Source organism: Arvicola amphibius, chromosome 1, assembly GCF_903992535.2.
Source record: "Arvicola amphibius chromosome 1, mArvAmp1.2, whole genome shotgun sequence".
Classification (NCBI taxonomy): Eukaryota; Metazoa; Chordata; class Mammalia; order Rodentia; family Cricetidae; genus Arvicola; species Arvicola amphibius.
This window is the reverse complement of record NC_052047.1, coordinates 144,021,470-144,042,481: the sequence shown is the minus strand read 5'-3', so window position 1 is coordinate 144,042,481 and position 21,012 is coordinate 144,021,470. Positions and strand designations below refer to the sequence as shown.

Here is a 21,012-nt window from a genome sequence, read left to right as displayed (position 1 = left end):
TTGGGATATAAAATAAATGAATAAATTTAACTAATAAAAAGAAAGAATGAACATCATCCTTTTTAAAGTAAAAGAAAACGGTCAGTTTGAACGGTGGCACATGGGGCCAAGGAGGATAAATTCTAGTAGGGACCACCGATATGTTTTGTCGGAAGACAAAGAATTCTGCAGATGGATGGTGGTGGCTGTACATAGCAACCCGAATATTCTCAGGGCGTCTGGGTTGCACTCTTCAATGCTGAAAGTGTGAATGTGTATTTGACCATACAATATAATTTAAAAATAAGGGTGGAGGGTGTGGTTCTGCGACAAAATGATTGCCTAGCATTCACAAGGCACTGGGTTGGATCCCTGGCACTGCCACACTGATGATGATGATGATAATAATAATAATACATTTTTTTAAGTCAGGAAAGGGCCATCTGCTACATTAACATTTCATTTACTGCTCCTCTTAGAAGTCAGGCTGAGCAGCCCAGGGTGCGAATAGTTCCCACGCCTCACATGCTGAAACAAAGAGCTGAACCTTCCCTTCTTTTTGCCAGGCAGGGGGGTCAGCCTCCGGCGACCTCTTAGTTACACCTCAGGCCGCCAGCCTGCGTAGCGTTCTGTTGTGGGCGGCAGAGGGCGCGCGCTGACAAATCAGCGGGACCCAAGCTTGCTGCACCTGCCAGACCGGGCTGGAACAACTCCTGCATTCTGAGACAGCCAGGACTGCTTCAGTCTAGGCGAGTCCCTAGCACTTGTAGGGAGGGTCCTGTCAACACAAGGAACTCCAGAAGATGTCATCAGGCCGGCACCGGTGTGGTGTACTCACCTGCGGACTCCAGTGCCCACAGGGCCGCCGGAGGTTGGATCTTGTCCTCCCTTGGCACAGAGGTGGTTACTGGACCCAGCAGAAAGGATAGCAGCACCTTGAGGTTACTTTGCTCGCTCCAGACACTTCTAATCCCCACTCAGTTTGTGAATATATACTCCAGTGACTAGTACACCAGAAGACCGCCTCACACTACTGGGGATGAGAGGAACAAGATGCGCAGGGAGAACCCAGCACCCCACGGAAAAGTAGGTTTGCGGAGCAGGTAGTGCTGAAAAGGTCCTGAACTAGCGTCATTTGTATGGCAGAGCCTAGCAAGCCCAGCCACAAATTGTATGTGCCCCAACATGACCATAAGTGTGTCCCAACACAAAACTTTAAACTTACTTGAAATATTTTGAATTTTTTGCAACTTGATTATATCATTTACGATATTGTGTCCTAGTCTCAAAAGGGTGGGGACAGGCTGCTGGCCACCCCACCCACCTGGGGTTTCCAGAAGGACCTCCTGGTCTCCTGTGCCCTGTTGCTCTAACCTGGCAAGAATCTGCCCCAGCATAACCAGAGATCTAATGGGCACTCCCGGAGTATCAGCTCATACCCTGCCACATTCCTCCTCCTCACCTGGACACTCTCTTAGCGTCCCCACTGGTTTCCTCCTGGGTCTGGTAGAGTGAGAAGCCAGTTCTCGTTCTCTCTCTCTCTCTCTCTCTCTCTCCTCTCTCTCTCTCTCTCTCTCTCTCTCACACACACACACACACACACACACACACACACACCAGGAGACTGACAGCTCATCTATCAGCCCCACACCTGCAAACAAACCCCAAGCTTTTTCAGGTCTGCTGCTGTCTCCTCAGGAACCTACATGTCCCACTTCACTTGCCACCTGGACCTGTCCGGGTCTCAGCCCGAGTTGCTCCCCCTTCCCAGATCTCCGCCTCTCCATTCTTTGGGCTCAAAGTGGGCAGAAAGCCAGCACATCAGCAATCACCACACCAACACTGACCTGAGTAAGCACAGTGGAGTTGGCCAACTTCAGCTTCAAGGGTTATCTCCAGCAGTCTGAGGCCTCTATTCAGAGTCCAGCCTGAGGCAGGGAGAGCAAGACCTGAACCCAGTGCCAACCCCAAGCATCCCTGGGGCTCCTCATGCTTCCTTCCTGGCAGCACTCCCAAGTTGTTTGTTTATTTTGTGCTATTTCTGAGCCAGAGACACCTCTTCCCTCCAACCTGTATTAATCCCAGGCTAGACTCCCAGACTCCCCTTGGGCTACACAGGGAGATTTCTGCAAGCTGCTTTTAAACACCCCTGGTGAGCCAAGCCAAGCAGGATACAGCAGGGGATAGGAGAAGCTCCCAGCAGAGCCTTGCCCAGCACCCACTGTTGTTTGTGGTATTCTTCACTGAACACACACTAGCATAAGAGAGTTCCTTTGTGTCTGCTTCCCTTTCTGGGACCTTTCATTCAACCAGCCTTCTCCCAAGCTCTTTCTTTCACTTAGTGAGAGACTGTATTCCAAGGGGAAGTTCAGAAATATCCCCGCTCCCCCAACAGGGCATTCATGTTATCTGGTCACCTCACTATTCATTCATCCAGCAGCCAAGATAGGGGCACTTTTTTGAAATGTCCGAAGCGGCCTGGCATCATGGTAGATGCTTGTAATCTCAGCACTGGGAAAGCTGAAACCTGCTTGGGACGCAATATAGAGTTTTGGGGCAACTTAGGTTGTATAATGAGATCATGGGGAGAGGAAAAACTAAGGATGCAAGTGGTTCCTGCTTGCAGGTGGACCAGGGTGGCCCAAGACTCCCCTTTCTCTCAGATCTGCCTGACCCCTGTGTATTTCTGCCCTAGTTGTAATTACCCATGTTTTGTTCTGAGTGCTCACGTGATTGTGCTCGCACAGTGGGGATGAGGTCGACAGTTCCCAGTGGGCAGGGTCTCGAGAAGTCGGGGTGGGAGCAGAGGACTGTTTCCAGCTGGCTTTTCACTGGAAGCGTCAAAGACTGAATGTCATAGGTAGGGGGCAGAGCCGCCAGGGGAGCATCGGTGGGTCTGGAGCACCGCCCCCAACCCCCACCCCCGTGTTCTCGGGATGAATAACCTGAGGCAGACCACATCGCCTCGGAGCTTTTCCCGCAAGGTGGAGAGCTGGGCTCCCACCTCCAGGGGTTGTGAAGAGGACAAACGTGGACGCCGCAGGTAGGGCGCTTTGCGGGCGCGGCTCTCTCTGAGCGCGTGCCCGGGCCGCACCGGGGCTAGGGAGGCGCATTCTTGGAAAGCGTCCCCGCGTGAACAAAGGCTAGGGGAAGGAAAGAAACCAACGACAGCTCCAGTCTAGGCGGTCCGGGAGGGGAAGACCCTCGCACACAGGGACAGTAGGCACATATCAGAGCAGCGCAAGGCTGAGGGTTCTCGGAGCCACCAGGAGTCCTGGGCTGGGAAGGCTTCCTGGAGATGGGAGCCGCGGCATGCGTGGCCCCTTTAAGAACCAGTGCCCGAGGAGCGCAGGGTGCAGGGGACCGAGGGCGGTGGCAGAAAGACCCACGGCTGCCGCCAGGGCTCCGCACCCAGCACCCGCTCCGCTGACGTCACCTGCCCCCGAGCGGCCCACTCTGATTGGCTGCAGGTGACGTCAGGGGCTTTTTCGCTCGGCATGACCTCATCCCCGCCGGCAGCCCCGCCCTCCGCCCCGGGCCTGTCACTCGCGGCTCCCGCGGTGGCCCAGCCGGCTCCGCGGACCCCCGCCCCACCCGGACGCCGGACGCGGGACGCGGGACGCCGGACGCTGAGCCCGGCCGGAGCCGCCAGCCGCGCCCGCCGAGCCGCGGGCTGGGATGCGCGCCGTGAGCGCGCGTGCCCGACCGCAGTGCGCGCGCTCCGTCCCGAGCGAGCGCTCCCCGCGGTGGCGGCGACGACGACGGCGGCGGCGGCGACGCGCCCCGCGCGCCTCTCCGGCCCTTGCCCCAGCTGTGCGGGCCCCCGACGGGCCCATGGGTGTCGTGACAGAACGGGTGCCCTGAGCGCGGCACCGATGTCGGGGGCACCCCCACGACAAGCGAGAGCCAGGTAAGCCGGGCGCGGGCACTGGTTCGGTTCGGAGCTGGGTACGGGCCCGGGGCGTGCAGGAGGTTTCAGCGGGTGAGCGCCCTGCAGTAGGCTCTTCGGAGCATCGAAGAATGGATAGATGACTCTTCCCTGCGCACGACGCGCGCTGCGAATCTGCGCCCGTCCTGAGCCGTCTTTCTCCGCGCATTCCTTCTTATCTGGAGAGACGTATATTAGAGACCTAGGGATTCGTGGGGGAGGGCTGAGATCCAGCACAGATCGCTGAGAGCCTCTGCAAGGCGCCCCCGCTGGCGGCCAGAATTGGAGAAGGTCGTCCGCGGCTGCAGCCGGAGGCCGGCAAGATGCGAAACCTCCGACGCCAGAAGGTCGGCTCCGGCCTGTGGTAGGCTCCGTGTCTGTAGGGGAGACCCTAGGACCCCCCCTCTCCGGCTCTCTGATAGCTATCAGGTCACCCCCACTTCGGGATGTTCCATTGGCCTCTGCGGATAAAGAACATCCTTACCCGACGCAGAGGCAGCAGGCGGGATGCTGGGGGAGGGGCCGTACAGCCGCCTCCTGCAGCCTGTCTCCCTGTCCTATCTACCCACCTTGGGAGGGAGCGGCCAGTCAGCCGCCACTGGTACCTGTGGGCCAATCCTTGTAGGTGGAGGGGTAAAGACAGGCCCAGATTCCACTAAATCCAACCTCTTGGGTAAATTTGCCTTTGACTCCTTGTTGACAGGGTGTGCTGCGTTCTGCAGCAGAGAGATGGGAGCTCTGGTGATGCAGTGATGGGGGTGGGGGATCAGTTATGATATCTGCAGTGCTCTGTTGTGCAGCTTGGGGTGGGAGTGGGGGTTCTTCAGACCAGGGGCATAGCTTCTTTCACTGTGGGAGTGGATTCAGAATGGAAATTCCGTGACCTGCAGACCCATCCTCACACTTGCTTGCCCCCCAGGGTAGCTGGGTGGGTGAGTGTAGCCTAGGATGCCAGGCTCTGCTCAAGGAGGTCAGAGTCCCTGTGCATCCACTCCTTGGTTAACAAGCACCTGCTACAGATGAGCAGATCATGTGACCAGGAGCTGTAGGTTCATCTTTATGTCTGACTGCTGCAGTCAGCTTAGGGACCTCAGGAGAGTTGCTGGGCAGGTTCTCTTTCCCTCTTGCCCTGTGCCCTTGGGGAGACTTGAGGCTACCTCCAGGGACTGAATATAGATGCAGGAAGATGCTTCAAGGCAATGTGTCTAGGGTTTCTGGCAGCATCTCTCTTCTGATGCTGATGTCCCAGCCCAGAAGTTTCAAATGGACAGGTGTTTCAGTGGGGTACATCTGTGGATTTGGAGTGACTTAGATATGCAGCTCACAGAGAAAACAGGGACAGAAGTTGATCCCACAGCAGAAGAAATAGTTATGTTGTGGTCCTAACAACCATTGTGAGCCAAAGAACTCTGACTGGACCTTTCAGGACCACAGCTCTCTCAGGCTCTGTCTCTTTTGCTTGAGACATTTTTGCTTGAGACGTTTCTGCCCCCTAGTGCAGAGGAGCCTGGCTAGAAGAGTCATGGGCTCAATTGCCATGTAGGAGCATTTGACACCCTCCCCCTCACTGGAGATGGTCTCCAGTGAGGATGCCAGTGGAGATGCCAGGCTCCAGAAGTGCCCTGTGTGACAGTGAGCTGGCATCTTAGTATCTTGGGCCCCTAATTGCTGACTCTTTCCTGAGAGCTGCCTGACTGTGGGCAAGGATGCTCAGGCTAGACCACTGTGGGAGGGACCTAGTCTTACAAAGGCAGATGGTCCTGGCAACCATCTCTAGAAGAAGGGAATTCCTTGTTACTAGGCACTGAGAAAGAAGTAGCTTGGTGAGGATGCCACCCAGGGGACTTGAGCTTTGGTTGGTCACATAAAGACTCAGGAACTGGAACATGCTGTTTGGAAACCCCGGTGTGAATGACTGGCGCTTTGTATATGGGCACCAGGAGCTTTGGTATACAGAAGACAAGGATGCATGTGCAACTGTATACTTCAGTCTTACTCTCCAGGAGACTGTAATGCCGTGTATATGTGCAGATAGACACATTGGCACATGTATAATTGCACTCAGGGACAAGATGGATTGTCACTAAGGCATGCATCTGCCAATGTGCAAAGGCATGTGTTCCTTTGCCCAGGGAACAGTGCCATTCGGGCTGGGCTGTGAACCTGGCCTGCAGCAAAGGGGGCTGTCTGAGACTTCTCTGAGGGGCGTGGTCATTGGTTAAGCATGCCTGGGAGAGGCTTCCTCCTCCTCCTGACTTTGGACTTAGGAATGCTTGCCTCCTGGCTCAAAATTCTTTGATGAAGGTCTACAACCTCTGCATAGAGGGTCCTTGACCACCCCCAGCCCCGTTCAAGGCTCTGGAAGAACAGACCAGACCGGTAGCTGTTCTCCCTGGGAAGGACGGGGCAGGGAGTACTTGAGAACATTTGCTTTGCTCGGATTTTGCCTGGTCTATCTGTGCCCTGCTGACCTTCTCAGAATTGACCCCTGCGTCTCTATTTCTAGCCCCAGTAAATTCTAGGCCTGATGCCCAACACGGAAGAAGCCAAGGGTGAGGGTACAAAGAGATGCTGTCAGGATGTGCTACTGAAGACCAGCACCTGTGTGAGGGGGTCCATCCAAATCTTTGCAGTGCAGTATACCGATGGTCTCAGAGGAACGGGGAGCTAGAGAGCTGCAGTGTGGGGCTGGGTCCTGGGAATTAGAGACAAGTAGGACGGGGTTGGGATAAGGGGCTTTGTTACTGTCTCTAAGTGATAAGGGACTACTGGGCACCTGCCATGGAGGAGTGGGAGCATAGAAGAGGGAGACCTGCCTGATCTGCGGAGCAGCCTGCTTAGTGGCTGCTGCAGTAGGAGCCGCCGTTGCCTGGCACCTCTGCTGTTGCCATGGTAACATTGGAGGTGCTAACTTGCTAATGAGTCCCCCTCCGCTGCAAATAACAATACTGTAATGGTTAATAGGGCTCAGCTCCAGTTCTCAGGATTCCCTGGGAGGCAGAGGAAGGGACAGGTAACAGGCCTAAACAAAGCTGCCCCTATCCCACCTGCCACCAACCAACTCTCCCCTGTCCTTCCCTCTCAGGCTCTCAGGCTTCCCTTACCTGCCATCCTCAGCTGCAGCTCTTGGAGGTGCTGTGATGAGGGTCTTTAGAGGGTGCACCCCCAGCACAGCTTCCCTCAGGGTAGTTCAAGGGCTGCTGCAGAGGGCAGGGCTGCGTCTTCTAGCTCCCTGGACTAGTCGCTCTCTGCTTCTCTTGATGCATTTAACCCGTCCCACTCACCTGGGAGGACACGGAAACTGCTGGGGGGCAGAACCAAGAAAATAGCAAAAGCCCCCTGTACTCCAGCATATTGCACTATGGTCCTCTCAAAGACCTGGGTTTTTAGACTTATTGTCCAGCCCTGCTAGTGGGAGGGCTTGCTCCTTCCTCTGACCCGGGTCCTAACCATTAGCCTGTTGTTCCCTTATGCAAGATTCTGGTTAGAGCTCAAGGAAATGTCCCCAAACAGCTAAAATAAGCGTTAAATCAGACTGCTTTCATCAGACAGAGGACCATTTACACAAGTAGTTTATTTTCTGTTGAGCTTCCTCTGTGTGACTGGTCCAGGCCTGGCTCCCCAATGAAGGCTTGCAGAGAGGGCTGGGACACACATAGATATCAGGGATTAGTGCCCCAAAGCCCCTACTGACTGTGTACTGCCCAGGTTCTGGAAGTTGTGGCCTTGCACCAGCATGGCAGTTCTATCTAGGCTTTCCACAGGGCCCCAGGAAAGCCAGAGGACACTTCACCCCAGAATCCCTGGCTGCAGGGGAGGATTGGAAATAGACCATGCCAGGCAAGGGCTCAAGGGAGTGTCTAAAGAGTTCTTTCCTACCCCACTACATGAGGGAGGTACTCTTTTACCTCCCACTTCCTCAAGCCTCAATTTTTCCCATTTTAAGGCAAACTCATTGTCCTGACACTGCATGTGTGGTGGGGGCTGCAGGGGAAACAGCACCTGACAGATGAGGGTCATCAAGTCTGCTTGACAGGGCTTCTAGGTCCCTTGATGCGGGCTATCTCCAGTTCCTTCACACATTCCCCAGCCCAAGAACCTCTAGAGCCATTCAGAAGGTCCAGCAGTTCCAAGCATCCTATATACCCAACCTTCATCTTAGAGCTGACAGCCCTCATCCCTTTGTGCAATGGTGGAGTGCACCAACCTCAGCACACAACAGCAGCAGTGAAACAGAAGCTCCCAAGCACCTGGCCTTCAGCCTCAGGGAGCCCGTGAATGGGGTGTGGGGGTTGGTCCTGCCCTCCTATATACCAGCATCCAGATGACGAGCTTAAAGAACCTTTCCTGGAGATGGATTTTAGGAATTGGCCATGCAGTACTGTGTCAAGAAAGTGGTCAAGATCAGAGAATCCCTAGCTAGAAAAAGAGCAGAGACAAGCTTTGTACCCAGGATCCTAAGAAGAAAATGCAGAGACCAATAGGACAGAAGTTCTAGAAGGCACAAGTATAGCTGCACACCAGTGCCCACAATAAGAATCCTCCTTTGGGGTCCTTATTTGTCCTCAGGCCTATACCAGAAGTATTGGTTAGTCAGGGTCCCTTCTATGCACTCACCCTACTGGGTAAGGTGTTGATTCATCCATCTAGAAGGAAGGGCCCAAAGGACATGCCAGCTGCCAAACAGAAAAGCTGCCTGGGAGTCAGCTGTAGCTACTCAGATCCCGCCATCTGCTGACCATTCACCTTTCCCTCAGGTCCTGCACCATGTATTAGGGTACCCAGAACGCTGCAAGGCCACGCCCTCCTCGCTTCAGGGGGTCACTCTCCCCACTGCCTACCACCCCACCATGGCTGGGGATCGGCTCCCGAGGAAGGTGATGGATGCCAAGAAACTGGCCAGCCTGCTGCGTGGCGGACCTGGGGGCCCTCTGGTCATCGACAGTCGGTCCTTCGTGGAATACAACAGCTGCCATGTGCTGAGCTCTGTGAATATCTGCTGTTCCAAGCTAGTGAAGCGGCGCCTTCAGCAGGGAAAAGTGACCATTGCTGAGCTCATCCAGCCATCGACACGCAGCCAGGTACCTGTCTCCCACATTGCATACATAATCCCTGGGGCTGACTATTCCTGAGCAAGTGCACACTTGTCACCTCTGAAAGAAACTGGAGCTCCTCGGCCTGGTACCCAAGAGTCCTCTGATGACGCATATCCCCTCTCTGTCCCCTAATTCCAAACTGGGTTTCTTGGGGGTCACAGCTGAGAGTGCTGCAGGGCAGTCCCCTCTAGTGAGACCTTCCTCTAGAAGTGGGGGGGGGAGCCCCTTTGTCTACCCATCTTCAAGGCAGGGTCAGAGGGAGGAATTGCTGAATGATTACGGGAAGTGGGATTGCACAGAGGGTAGACCAGGGTTGGTGCAGTAGGCTGGTGCTTTCCGAGGACAGGGACAGCTGGGTCTGGCCACTCTGCAGTGAGGCCAGGAGGGGGTAACTAAGGGGATTATACTAGGCAGACCATTTCACTAGCCTCCCCATTCCTCCTGCCACCTCTCAGAGTCTTCCGTGACCCAGAATGCTCTCTGCGACCCCCAAGAAAGACCTTCCTTCCACAGAGGAAGGGACCAATTTCTCCCCAGGTCTATCCATTGCAACAGCTGGAGAGGGACTAACCTATCCAAGAGTATGTGTGGCCTGGGATAGCACCAGCTACCAACTGCTCCCACCTCCTTTGGGTTAGAGGGCCTGCCAACGGAACTGAGGCTTTGGGAGGATTTCCAGTCTCCAAACTGCCCGCCTCCAAGCTATGAAGTGAGAGAACCCAGGTGGGGTGCCGCTTGTCGGGAGTCCCCCACTTCAAGGCCAGAACTGGCTCCCTGTGGTGCCAATGAAGGGAATCCAGTGATTAATCACCCCCAGCGAGGACTTCAGCCAGAGTGTAATCCTATTGGTTGCTGATGACATCATCCGGCCTGGGGTTGACAGCTCAGCTGGCTTAAAGGCTGAGTGTGCTTGGGAGGCAGAGACATCAGCCTGTCTGAGCAAAAGCCCCTCAACATCTGGCCCTAAGGCCACCACATTGGGGAGAAAGAGAGGAAGAACCCCAGCTCCCAATTTCTGCCTCCTGACCTGGTGATATTTGGGAGGGGAGTCCTGTTACAGCCTCAGTTTCTCCATCAGGGCCTGGAGGGCAGCAAAAAAGAAAAGAGAGATACTGGTCTTCTAGGAAGCCTAGGAGCCAGCCCAGGCTCTGTGTATGTGCTCTCTGGGGCCCCGTTATTCCTACCTGTGTTCTTTAACATTTCTAGTTCTGGTACTTTTACCCATGAGGGGCATGGCTGCCTAGAACTGGAGCCACCCCCAATCCCTAGTCCTTGTTTGGTGCAAAGCCTGTTGGTGGAGCCATGGGTTTTTTTTTTCTGCCTAGCCAAGGGAGTGAGAAGGAGGATGGCAGCAGCCCCTTCCTCCTGTCCTCTGGCACCTCAATCTTTCAAATGGCCTAACTTCTGCCCTTATGGTCCCCTAGGTGGATGCCACAGAACCACAGGATGTGGTAGTGTATGACCAGAGTACACGAGATGCCAGTGTGCTGGCAGCAGATAGCTTCCTGTCCATCCTGCTCAGCAAGCTGGACGGCTGCTTCGACAGTGTGGCCATCCTCACAGGTGAACTTCAGGAATGGGCCAGGGCTGTGGGATATACCTTCTCTTCCAAACACCCCTCCCCATACACTTCGCTAGAACTGGAAGTGTCAGAGGAGAAGCAGAATTACTGGGACAGTAGGGGGGGTCCTAAGGCCTCTAGATTTCTCAAAACCCACCTCTGCCTGCAATAGCAGAAGAGGTAGACAAGCAGGAGCTCCCCCAAAACCATGCTTTTGGTAGAGAGGGATCTGGGGACCCAGGCTACAACCTGTTCCTGTCTCAAGGAGAGGAAGTGAAGGCTTTACCTCCTGAAAACCTCAGTCTATCCCAGAACTGGTCACACAGAAGGGACCTTACTCAGACAAGGTGCCAGTTGGCCACAGGCTATCTCATTACTCCATCGTGGCTGCTCCTTAAGGGACCAGCAGAGTGTCTCTCTGGACTACCTGTGCTCCTAAAGCAGTCTGGCCAGCTGGCCTCCAGTCCCTACTCAGAGTCACACACACCCGCTGACTCATGTCTCATACTCCCACTCTCAACCATGTGCGTAGACACACTCACCCTCAGGCCGCGGCTGAAAGGGCCTTTGTAGATTCTACCTCCCCGAGAGGCAGTCTAGATTCCTAAATAGCTGCTGGAGTGGGCTTGTTCCAGGATGCCTACTCCGGCCAGCTGGAATCTAGGCCCTTTGCTGATGCCCTCTGCCCATGCTAGTAGCCTTTGCATGGCACAGAGCTGTTGGAGTGTCCTCCACACCCAACTGCTACATATGGAGTGGAATAAGTGGGTGGGTAGCCAGACCAGTTCAATGGCCCCATAATCCCATGAGCACCATGACATCTAGCCCAACTGGAGAGGGAGGCTGAGAGGGCCTGGATGGCTTTAGCCAGACTACTAGGTAGATGAACCCAACCTGAGGGGCTTCGAGTGGTTTGGAGGCTCAGTATCATGGGTAGGGTGAGTGTCTATTTGGATCTGAGTTATGTGGCATCATGCTCTAGGCCAGTATGGTCAAAGGATAGCTGTGTGTCTACGTACCGTGAGCCTCAGGTATCAACCACATGCATATACACACGCACCTCACTTCTGGTATCGGTGCAGATGCTGAACCTGTCTGAGTAGGAGTCATAATTTATTGTGCATTTGAGAATTCCTGGAACCAGGAGCCACATAGCTGTACCATAGTTCTAGCCTTCTGGGCTTAGTTTGGGAGGAAGAGGAGTTTGGACCTTTTTATAAGTTCACTATGCCTACAGGAACACCTCCCGTATCTAACTCACCACCCTAGTCATGAATGGAAGCATGAGGTTCTTCTGAAAATGTGAAGGGCTCCAGAGAAGCACCCTTCCTGGCCCTAGCAGGACAGCTCAAAATCTAGCAGGTTCTGTCTCCTGGGCCAAGGGCAATGGGCAAGGACAATATTGGAGACTGGAGAAGTCCTGGGCTGGGATTCTCCCAAAGGGTTCATCTGGACCTGGTTGTGCTCTATCCAGTCCCCTCTGCAGTTCTAGATGTCTGTCTTGCCAAGTTTGAGCCTAGACAGTTTGCTGGGGGCGGGGAGGGGGCAGGAGTCCTGGTCAAGGCAGTGTGAGACAGGCTCAAAGTGACAACACATCAGCATTTTCCCTGCTGAGCTAGTGTAGAACCAGAAGCAGACTTCCAAGCAGGGGCTAGGAGTGTTTCATAGCACACACATAGCTTTTTGGCCCCCTGGCCAAATACAACAGAGGCCAGGCCTTTAAACATCATGCTCTGGCTGGTGCTCACAGGAAGCTCGGGAAGATGGCCAGTGAAGGCAATCAGGAGAGGGTCCTGAGAACCCAAGCAGTGCCCCCACAGTGGTGTTATCTAGGGGGATGTGCCTTAGGGTTTCTTTTTTTGTTTTGTATTTTGTTTGTTAGTTTTTTTTTTTTTTTTTTTTTTGAGACAGGCTTTCTCTGTGTAGCCCTAGCTGTCCTTCCTGGAACTCATTCTGTAGACCAGGCTGGCCTGGAACTCACAGAGATCCACCTACCTCTGCCTCCAAAGTGCTGAGATTAAAGGCCACCTGGCTAGTTATAGTTTCTATTGCAGTGAAGACACACCATGACCACAGCAACTCTTATAAAGGAAAATATTTTATTGGGGCTGGCTTACAGTTCAGAGGTTTAGTCCATTATCATCATGGCAGGAAGCAGAGTGGTACACAGGCAGACATGGTGCTGGAGAGGTTCTACATCTGGATCTGCAGGCAACAGGAAGAGTGAGACAGTGGGTGTGCCTTGAGCATCTGAAACCTCAAAGCCTGCCCCCAGTGATACACTTCCTCCAACAAGGCCACACCTCCTAATAGTGCTACTCCCTGTGGGCCTGTGTGAGCCATTTTTATTCACACCACCACAGAGGGTAATGAACTTAGTCCCTTTTTTCCACAAGTAAAGTTAGAGTTTATTAGGGAAGAGTTTTAACCTAGATCTCAGTATGCTTTAGTTCTTTGCTGCCGCTGTGTTAAGCATCTAATCAAATGTAACTTCAGGGAGGAAGGGTTTATCTGGCTCCCCAGTATTGGTATAGCCATCATGGTGGGGAAATTAAGACTGCAGGAGCCTGAAGTAGCTGATCACATCACGTATACAATTGGGAACAGAGCCGCAGATGTGGGTAGGCTGCTGCTCGACTCACTTTTTGTGTTTTGTACCATCCTGGATCCTCTGCCCAGGGAATGGCTATGTTTATAACTAAGATGGCTCTTCCCACATTAATGAACATAATCAAGATGACTCCCTACAAGCTTTCTAGAGAAGCCTCTCCTGAGTGATTCTATATTCTGTCAAGTTAGCAATTAACCATCACAGTGTGCATTATTAGAGAAAGGGGGAGGAAGGAAGGAGCTTTAGCTTTTTAAACAGCAGGCAGACCCTTAGTCAGAAGCTGGTGTGGCCTCTCATTGTACTGTCATTGTGGAATGTGAGCCAGTGATGTCACAGCTATGAAACAAACAGGCTCTGAAGCCTGGAGATGCTGACTTGTCCCAGACTCTGGTGGGTAGAGATGGCTGTAATAAGAGCAGAGCAAACCTGGCCATCTGTAGGCTGAACCCTGCCAAGTCCATTGCACAAAGAAATGCATGTTTTTATATGTGTCTCCCTGTAAACATTGGGCATGATAATGGCACTGTCTCTGGCCTCCCAAGTTCAGGGGGTAGGGGCTGTGTATGGGAATGTTCTACAGGAGAATGAGCTTCAGGGATGGTCAGAGCATTTTCTAGGCCTCACAGAGACTTATGAACAGCTGAGATGCACTCATTCAACCCCCTTTTCCAGCCACTCACATAGCCTGGGATAGCGCCCCCCAATACCTGAAGCCTCAGGCCTTGATGGGGATGGAGTCCATAAAAGGAATCTGGAAGGGTGCACAAGGGCCTCAGCCCAGCCTGGGAACTTTCTAAGGTTCTGAGAAGTCTGGGGTGACTATACTTGGCAGAAACATTTGAACCTCCCTCATGTGGGTAGGGTGGACAGAGGTCTCTGGTAGAATTCCTCCCCTGGACAGGCTGTGAAGGAAAGACTAAGACCCAGGCTGCTGGCAGAGTAACAAGAAGACAAAAGGGGCTGTAATCTATGGACGAGTCTGAGCAGAGGCACTATCCCTCTAGGGCCGACCGTGAGTGGTCACGGTGCCCAGCTCAGCCTCCCCTTGGAATGTAAGCTGCAGCATTGCTGCTACCACCACCTTCTCCTCTAAGGCCACCAAAGACAAGATTTCATTGAGGAAGTAGGGAGCAGCACATCAGATGTACTGGTTGAGGGGTTGTGCAAACTGTCTATGAGCTGAGCCAGTGTGAAGGCAGAGGTAGAAGCTTCCCTGTTCTTAGAGATTACCCAGGTCCTAGCACCTGCCTCTTTCAAGACTGGAAAACGCGCATGCCCAGAACCCTATCTTCACTTCCTCCCATGGGACACATTGGGTCTTAGCCCAGGCGTCCTGTGTTTGGATGATTGAGACCAGAAACTGAGCTCACTTGCTTGTCAGAACTTGGCATCATGGAGTATAGGAAGTCCCATTCTGCTGAGCTCACCTCACCATGCTAAGAGCTGGTTTCTGGATGAACCCCAGCCAGGTTAGATGTGGCTGGGTCTATTTTCACCTCTTTATAATTGTGTTTTTCTGAGTCTGTCAACAATGCTGTATGGCAGGCAAAATAAGGAAACTGAGGTCAGAGGCATGCCTTGCCTGAGCTTACTCAGTCAGATGTACCAGAGGAGCCAGCTTGGGTATCTCAAAATGGTGGGGGGTTTCCTTCCCTATCCCAGAGTCTCGATCTTGGGTGTATCTAAACAGTGGCAACAGGGAGCAAGCTGTTTGTCCCCTGGGTGCAGGCTTCCCTGTTTCTCTGTCATCTCCTGCTGGGTAGACTGGAGCCATGGCTGAACCACAAATGCCCTGTGGGCTATGGCAATTCCAGTGGGTGATGTCATGCCCAAAGAGGCCCCACCTCAGAAGCCCTTTCCTCCCAGGCCTGGCACTAGAGTCCAGGCCTGTGGCTTCCAGCCAACTGGAGTCAGGGAGGGATTGCATCAGCATGGAGAGAGGCTAAGTGCCAGCCTGGCCCAAGGCCAGTGATGTACAAGGGTTGGGAAAGAACTCGCCTTGCCATACCTGGGGAATAAGAGACCCCTGATAAGGTCTGAGCTGTTCTTTGCCTGGCTTCCATGTGCTGTACTGACAGGCCACCTTGACCCCACATTTATGGGCATCAAAGCCGTGCCCCTGAGCCAGTCCCTAATTAGCCTGAGGAGGAATGTGGGCGTAGGTGCCTGCTCTAAATGGGCAGCAGCACAGCCCCCAGTGCTGCAGAGAAGGACAAGTAGCCTGCCAGCAAGAGTCCAGGTGCTAGGCCAGAAGCCGGCTGGGCTTGGGGTCCACAGGGTGTGGCTAAGCCCAGAGGAACTCTCCTGCCCTGGCTGGCCAGCCTCCTTAAAACCCTTCTGTGTCTCCTCCCACAGGGGGCTTCGCCACCTTTTCCTCCTGCTTCCCAGGCCTCTGTGAGGGAAAACCTGCCACCCTACCATCCATGAGCCTCTCTCAGCCCTGCCTGCCTGTGCCCAGTGTGGGCCTGACCCGTATCCTGCCTCACCTCTACCTGGGCTCTCAGAAAGATGTCTTGAACAAGGTGAGTGCACGGGGTGGGGGTGAGGGGGTCACCGCTGATGGTGTAAAGACGGGGGATCTGGAATTGGGTCCTAAGGTAGTCTGAATGGAAGAGCAGGTGATAGATGAGTATGGGGTGAGACCACAGGAGTACCCAGAGCCCCAACCCACTGGACCACAGCATGGCCCAGGGAGGAACCCAGTGAGGCTAGGTGGAAGAGCAGGCTCCTGGACTCCTCTGTGGTGGGGCACTGGAAGCCTACATGCCAAACTGCTTCTGTCACTGGGCCACTGGCCAGCTCTGAAAGAATCCCATGTTTTAAAAATGGTGAGGAGGGGAAAGGATGAAGGCACCACCCAGGCAACCATAAAATTCCTGGGAGCCCAGTGCGGTCTGTAGGTGTGGCTTGCAGAAGCCATCCTTTTTGTACCGATCAGTGGGCTCAATGGTTGAGATGAGAAGGGGTTCCTGGGGCCAGTCTTTCCCATATAGCAAGATCCTGAACAAAATCTGAGGTTCAGGAGCATCACAAGACTTTACAGTCCTTCTATTCTGCAGAGAGAGAGAGAGAGAGAGAGAGAGAGAGAGAGAGAGAGAGAGAGAGAGACTGAGACTCTCAGTTCCTCCTCTAGGGGCTTTGCTTTTCTCCGTTACCCCATTCTGACCCATCTTCCTATCCCTCCAGGATCTGATGACCCAAAATGGAATAAGCTATGTCCTCAATGCCAGCAACTCCTGCCCTAAACCGGACTTCATCTGTGAGAGCCGTTTCATGCGCATCCCCATCAACGACAACTACTGTGAAAAGCTGCTGCCCTGGCTGGACAAGTCCATTGAGTTCATTGGTGAGGGGAGGGGAGGGTGTGTCTAGCTCTCTGGGGCAGGGAGGCTGGCTCTATGGGATTGGGGAGGGGAGGGGAAGGGAGGCTGGCTAGAGGGAAGAGTGGGCAGAGGGGAGGATTACCCCTGGGGACACCTGGCTCCGGGAAGTCACCCACACTGTATGCCATAGGGAGGGTAGGGGCTAACCTTGGGCAGGGAGGAATAGTGCAATCTCAGTCCTCACCTGGTCCTCCACCATCCACCTGTCCCCAGATAAAGCCAAGCTGTCCAGCTGCCAAGTCATTGTTCACTGTCTGGCTGGCATCTCTCGCTCTGCCACCATCGCCATCGCCTACATCATGAAAACCATGGGCATGTCCTCTGACGATGCATACAGGTACTCTTCCCCTCCCACGTCCTAGGGACCTGGAACTCCACAACCAATGGCTAACAGTATTGCCCTCCCTTCTTCTCTCCACCCACTACTGCTCTGGCAGGGAGGGAAATCCAGAACCCAACACAAAGCTTGGGTGCCTCAAGGTGGCCATAGGTGCTGCACAGGGGGAAAATCAGCACAAGCCCCCTGTTCTGACAAATTTCTCTTGCTTGCCCAGGTTTGTGAAGGATCGGCGCCCCTCGATCTCTCCCAACTTCAACTTCCTGGGCCAGTTGCTGGAGTACGAGAGGAGTCTGAAGCTGCTGGCTGCCTTGCAAAGTGATGGACCTCACTTGGGGACCCCTGAGCCCCTCATGGGCCCGGCAGCAGGCATCCCACTGCCCCGGCTGCCACCATCTACCTCAGAGAGCGCTGCCACTGGGAGCGAGGCAGCCGCTGCAGCCAAGGAGGCCAGCCCAAGTGCTGGAGGGGATGTTCTGATCCCCAGTACAGCTCCAGCCACCAGCGCACTGCAGCAGGGCCTGCGTGGCCTGCACCTCTCCTCTGACCGCCTCCAGGACACCAACCGCCTGAAGCGCTCCTTCTCCCTGGACATCAAGTCAGCCTATGCACCCAGCAGGAGGCCTGACTTTCCCGGCCCACCCGACCCTGGCGAAGCCCCAAAGCTCTGCAAGCTGGACAGCCCGTCTGGGGGGACAGTGGGCCTGCCCTCGCCCAGTCCGGACAGCCCAGACTCTGCTCCAGAGGGGCGTCCACGACCCCGCCGGCGACGGCCCCCAGCCAGTTCTCCCGCCCGCTCCCCGGCTCATGGCCTGGGCCTGAACTTTGGAGACACGGCCCGGCAGACTCCACGGCATGGCCTCTCGGCCCTGTCAGCACCCGGACTACCCGGCCCTGGCCAGCCGGCTGGCCCCGGGGGCTGGGTGCCGCCACTGGACTCCCCGGGCACACCGTCGCCGGACGGACCCTGGTGCTTCAGCCCAGAGGGCGCTCAGGGCCCGGGCGCCGTGTTCTCTGCTTTTGGCAGGGCGAGTGCTGATGCACCTGGACCGGGTAGCAGCAGTAGCAGTAGCAACAGCGACCTGCGGAGGCGGGAAGTGCTGCGGGCTGAACCCCGGGACGTGCGGACCGGCTGGCCTGAGGAGCCTGCTTCAGATACACAGTTCAAGAGGCGCAGCTGCCAGATGGAGTTCGAAGAGGGCATGGTGGAGGGGCGGGCACGTGGCGAGGAGCTGGCAGCTCTAGGCAAGCAAGCCAGCTTCTCGGGTAGTGTGGAGGTCATCGAAGTATCGTGACCCTTCAGGAGTCCCTGAGCCCCCGCTCCAGCTAGGCCAGGTATAAATATATATTATATATAACACACAGAAAGGTAAATGGTTTTACTGCAATTTTTATCAAGAAGTAAATATTTCAATTTTTTATTTATTTAAGCTAGTGATCTGGCAACTGTGCGGGGCGGTCCTCAAGCTCTGTTTTTACTGTCTGATATTTAAACTGAAACAGGTTTCTAAGCAATATGAGGCCACCTTCAATCCCAAACTGGATTGACAGGCCTGGGCCCCTCCTTCCCCCTCCCCTCTGGAAATAGTACTGACCTTGCAAAGAGCTGCCCAGCTTTCCTGCACTTTTTACATAAGAAAAGGGGGGAAAGGAGAAAGATAACCCTTATTTGCCACAAACTGAGCCGCAGACCCCTTGCCCTTCCTTTCCTTCCTCTCCTGGTCTCTCCTCTCCTGTCTTTCATGTCTTGGGCTCTGTAGCAAAGCCATAGATAGGTAAGGGGAGGGGGAGACCCTAGTGTCCCTGAAGAAGGCTCCACTAGCAGCCCCCCCATCTCAAGTTGCCAAGTCTTAGTGGCATAGGGGTACCGTCTCTGCCTGTCCATTACCCCAGGGATGTTCCTTGGCAGGTGTTGGTGGACACTGGGCCTAATGGACCAGAGTTTTCAGGGAGACTTGGACAAGAGGTGGGGGAGTTCCTGAGAGCCAGATGAGGTAGCCCCCAAGGCACGGATAGAGTAGACAAACGCGCTCACACTCCTGCAAAAGTGAGGTCCAGTTCCTCAAAAGGGCCCAGGAGGCCATTCAGAGGAGGATTCTCTCTTTCTTTTGCAGATGCTCTTGCCCATTGGAAGCCCAGTAGACTCCCCAGCATGGACTGGGGTAGTGCCCAATGCTGCAGGCAGGGGCACCTAGGCTAGCTAGGGCTGGCACGGGCTAGCTCTGCTGGTCAGAGGGGAGCTCTGGGTCCAGTCTAAATGGGGGTAGATTCACGCTCTCCTTCTAGGTTCTTCCTGCCCCTGGTAGGACTTGGAATTCAGGTGCACCTGCAGGTTGAGGGGCCTCTGGAGTAGGCCTTCTTACAGATGGAGTCAAGCACCTACCAAGTCCTTGGGTTTCCAGGAAATGGGAATCCTCAGCTTTGGGAGAACTCTCTCTAAGCAGAGAAATACCCCATCTAGACACAGAGATGCTGGGGAAGTCCTTGGTGACTACCCCACCCCCACAGGGGCTTCTCAGGAGAGTCCCCTGTTTGCTCCCTTCCCAGGGTACTTTCCCACTGTCTTCAAGATGAGATTCTAGCCTCCACCGAAGGTGGCTTTTTTTCTTTTTCTTTTCTCTTTTTCTTTTTTGGCTCAGAGCCAATCTAGAAGCAAGGACAGGAGAAAAGTACCAACCACCCTTGCTGACTATCCTCTTGGACCATTTGGGACCCAAAGGTTTGAGGCAGAATAAGGGTTCTTGTCCTAAGATCTCCTCAAGTGTATGAGTGGGGCTGTCCTTTGAGGAAGAAGCCAGGGGCTCGGTAATAGGCAGCTGGGGCAGGACAGAGTCCTGGAGAAAGACCTAGGATGGCACCTTTCTACCCCACCTCCCTTGCTGTGTCCTTCTGTTTGTTCTTTTGACCACTACCCTGTGTTCCTGTCATTCTCCTCCTTAAGCAAAAGTCCTGTTCCAGCTCTCTTGACCCCACCCATCCTGATCCCCGAGAAAATAAGATATTGTTGTATTTGCAATCTATGGATTAGAGGTTTAAGTATTTATTATTATTATTATTGGTTAATTATTATTATTAATTATGTAAATTTCCTTCCTGTCTGTCATTGAATTTCTAAGGTGACCCTGGGTGTGGAGGATGCACTGGCTTCCCCCTCCTTGCCCCTACCCTACTGCTGTCCAGGAGACAGTAGTATGTGGCCACCAGTTGGACCCTAAAGATCCCCCTTGGGTCTGGTCCCTCCCCTTTCTCTGTGGAGATATGGCATCTATCCTGGACACATGGGGCCCATTAGCCTCAGTCTGTCTCTGTTCTCACTCATGGCCCTGGTCACCCTAAAGTGAGCAGACAAGATGGAGGATAAGGTCCCAGCTGCCTGCTCTGGTACAGGGTGGAGAGAGGTGGAGCACAGGCCTTCCCTGGTGGCTTTTCACCCACTGTCCAAGGTGTGGAGGAAATAGGGTCCTCCTGAGCCTCTCTTGCTCTTTTACCCCCTCATACCTGGTCACTGCCTGGCACTGGAATGACCCAGAATGCACCTGGCCCCTCCTGTTGTTTTCTGGAAAGTCCAGTATAGGAGAGGTAGCTGGTCCCTTGCCCAGAGACCAGGGTGCCAGCATCCCCCTTGGGACCTTTCCCCACAAGGCCGCACTTTCCCATTCCTCCTTTTGTATTTGAAACCATGTGTTGTAATAAATCATAAGAACCATGTTTTCCCCAGGCCTCTGCTGCCTCTTTCTTAGGGCTGGTTGTGGGAGAGGTTGGACACTGGGGGCAGGGGCAGTCAGGAGGTTCCAGGAGTCAAGGGCCTGGTAGGCTGTGCATGCAAAGTGGGCAGAGGGAAGAATCTGAGGCTTAACCTTGGTAGACCAGGTATAGAGGAGGGGCATAGGACCTGGAATGAACTCCTAGGATGTAAAATACCCATTTTGCTATCTGCTTTTTTATGACTAAAAGCTGGGTAACTTTACATATCAGTTTGCAGGCTGGGGAGATGCTTCAGTCAGTAGTGTTTGCTGGGCAAGTACGTGTACCTGAGTTGGATCACCTGAGGCCAGGTACGCTGGCATGCACTTGTAATCCCAGCAGTAGGAGGCAAACAGAAGGATCTTGGTGCTCC

The 21,012-nt window shown here is 54.1% G+C and overlaps 1 protein-coding gene across 1 annotated transcript; it reads left to right on the top strand.

The window, feature by feature from the left end:
* Nucleotides 1-3,755: 3,755 nt before the first annotated feature.
* Dusp8 (dual specificity phosphatase 8) lies at nt 3,756-20,522 on the top strand. The gene is made up of 7 exons (XM_038340611.1): nt 3,756-3,889; nt 8,665-8,988; nt 10,428-10,566; nt 15,531-15,697; nt 16,362-16,521; nt 16,772-16,895; nt 17,113-20,522. Exons 2-7 carry the CDS (start codon nt 8,758-8,760, stop codon nt 18,188-18,190), a joined length of 1,899 nt encoding a protein of 632 aa, XP_038196539.1. The 5' UTR covers nt 3,756-3,889; nt 8,665-8,757; the 3' UTR covers nt 18,191-20,522.
* The last annotated feature ends 490 nt before the right edge of the window (nt 20,523-21,012 follow it).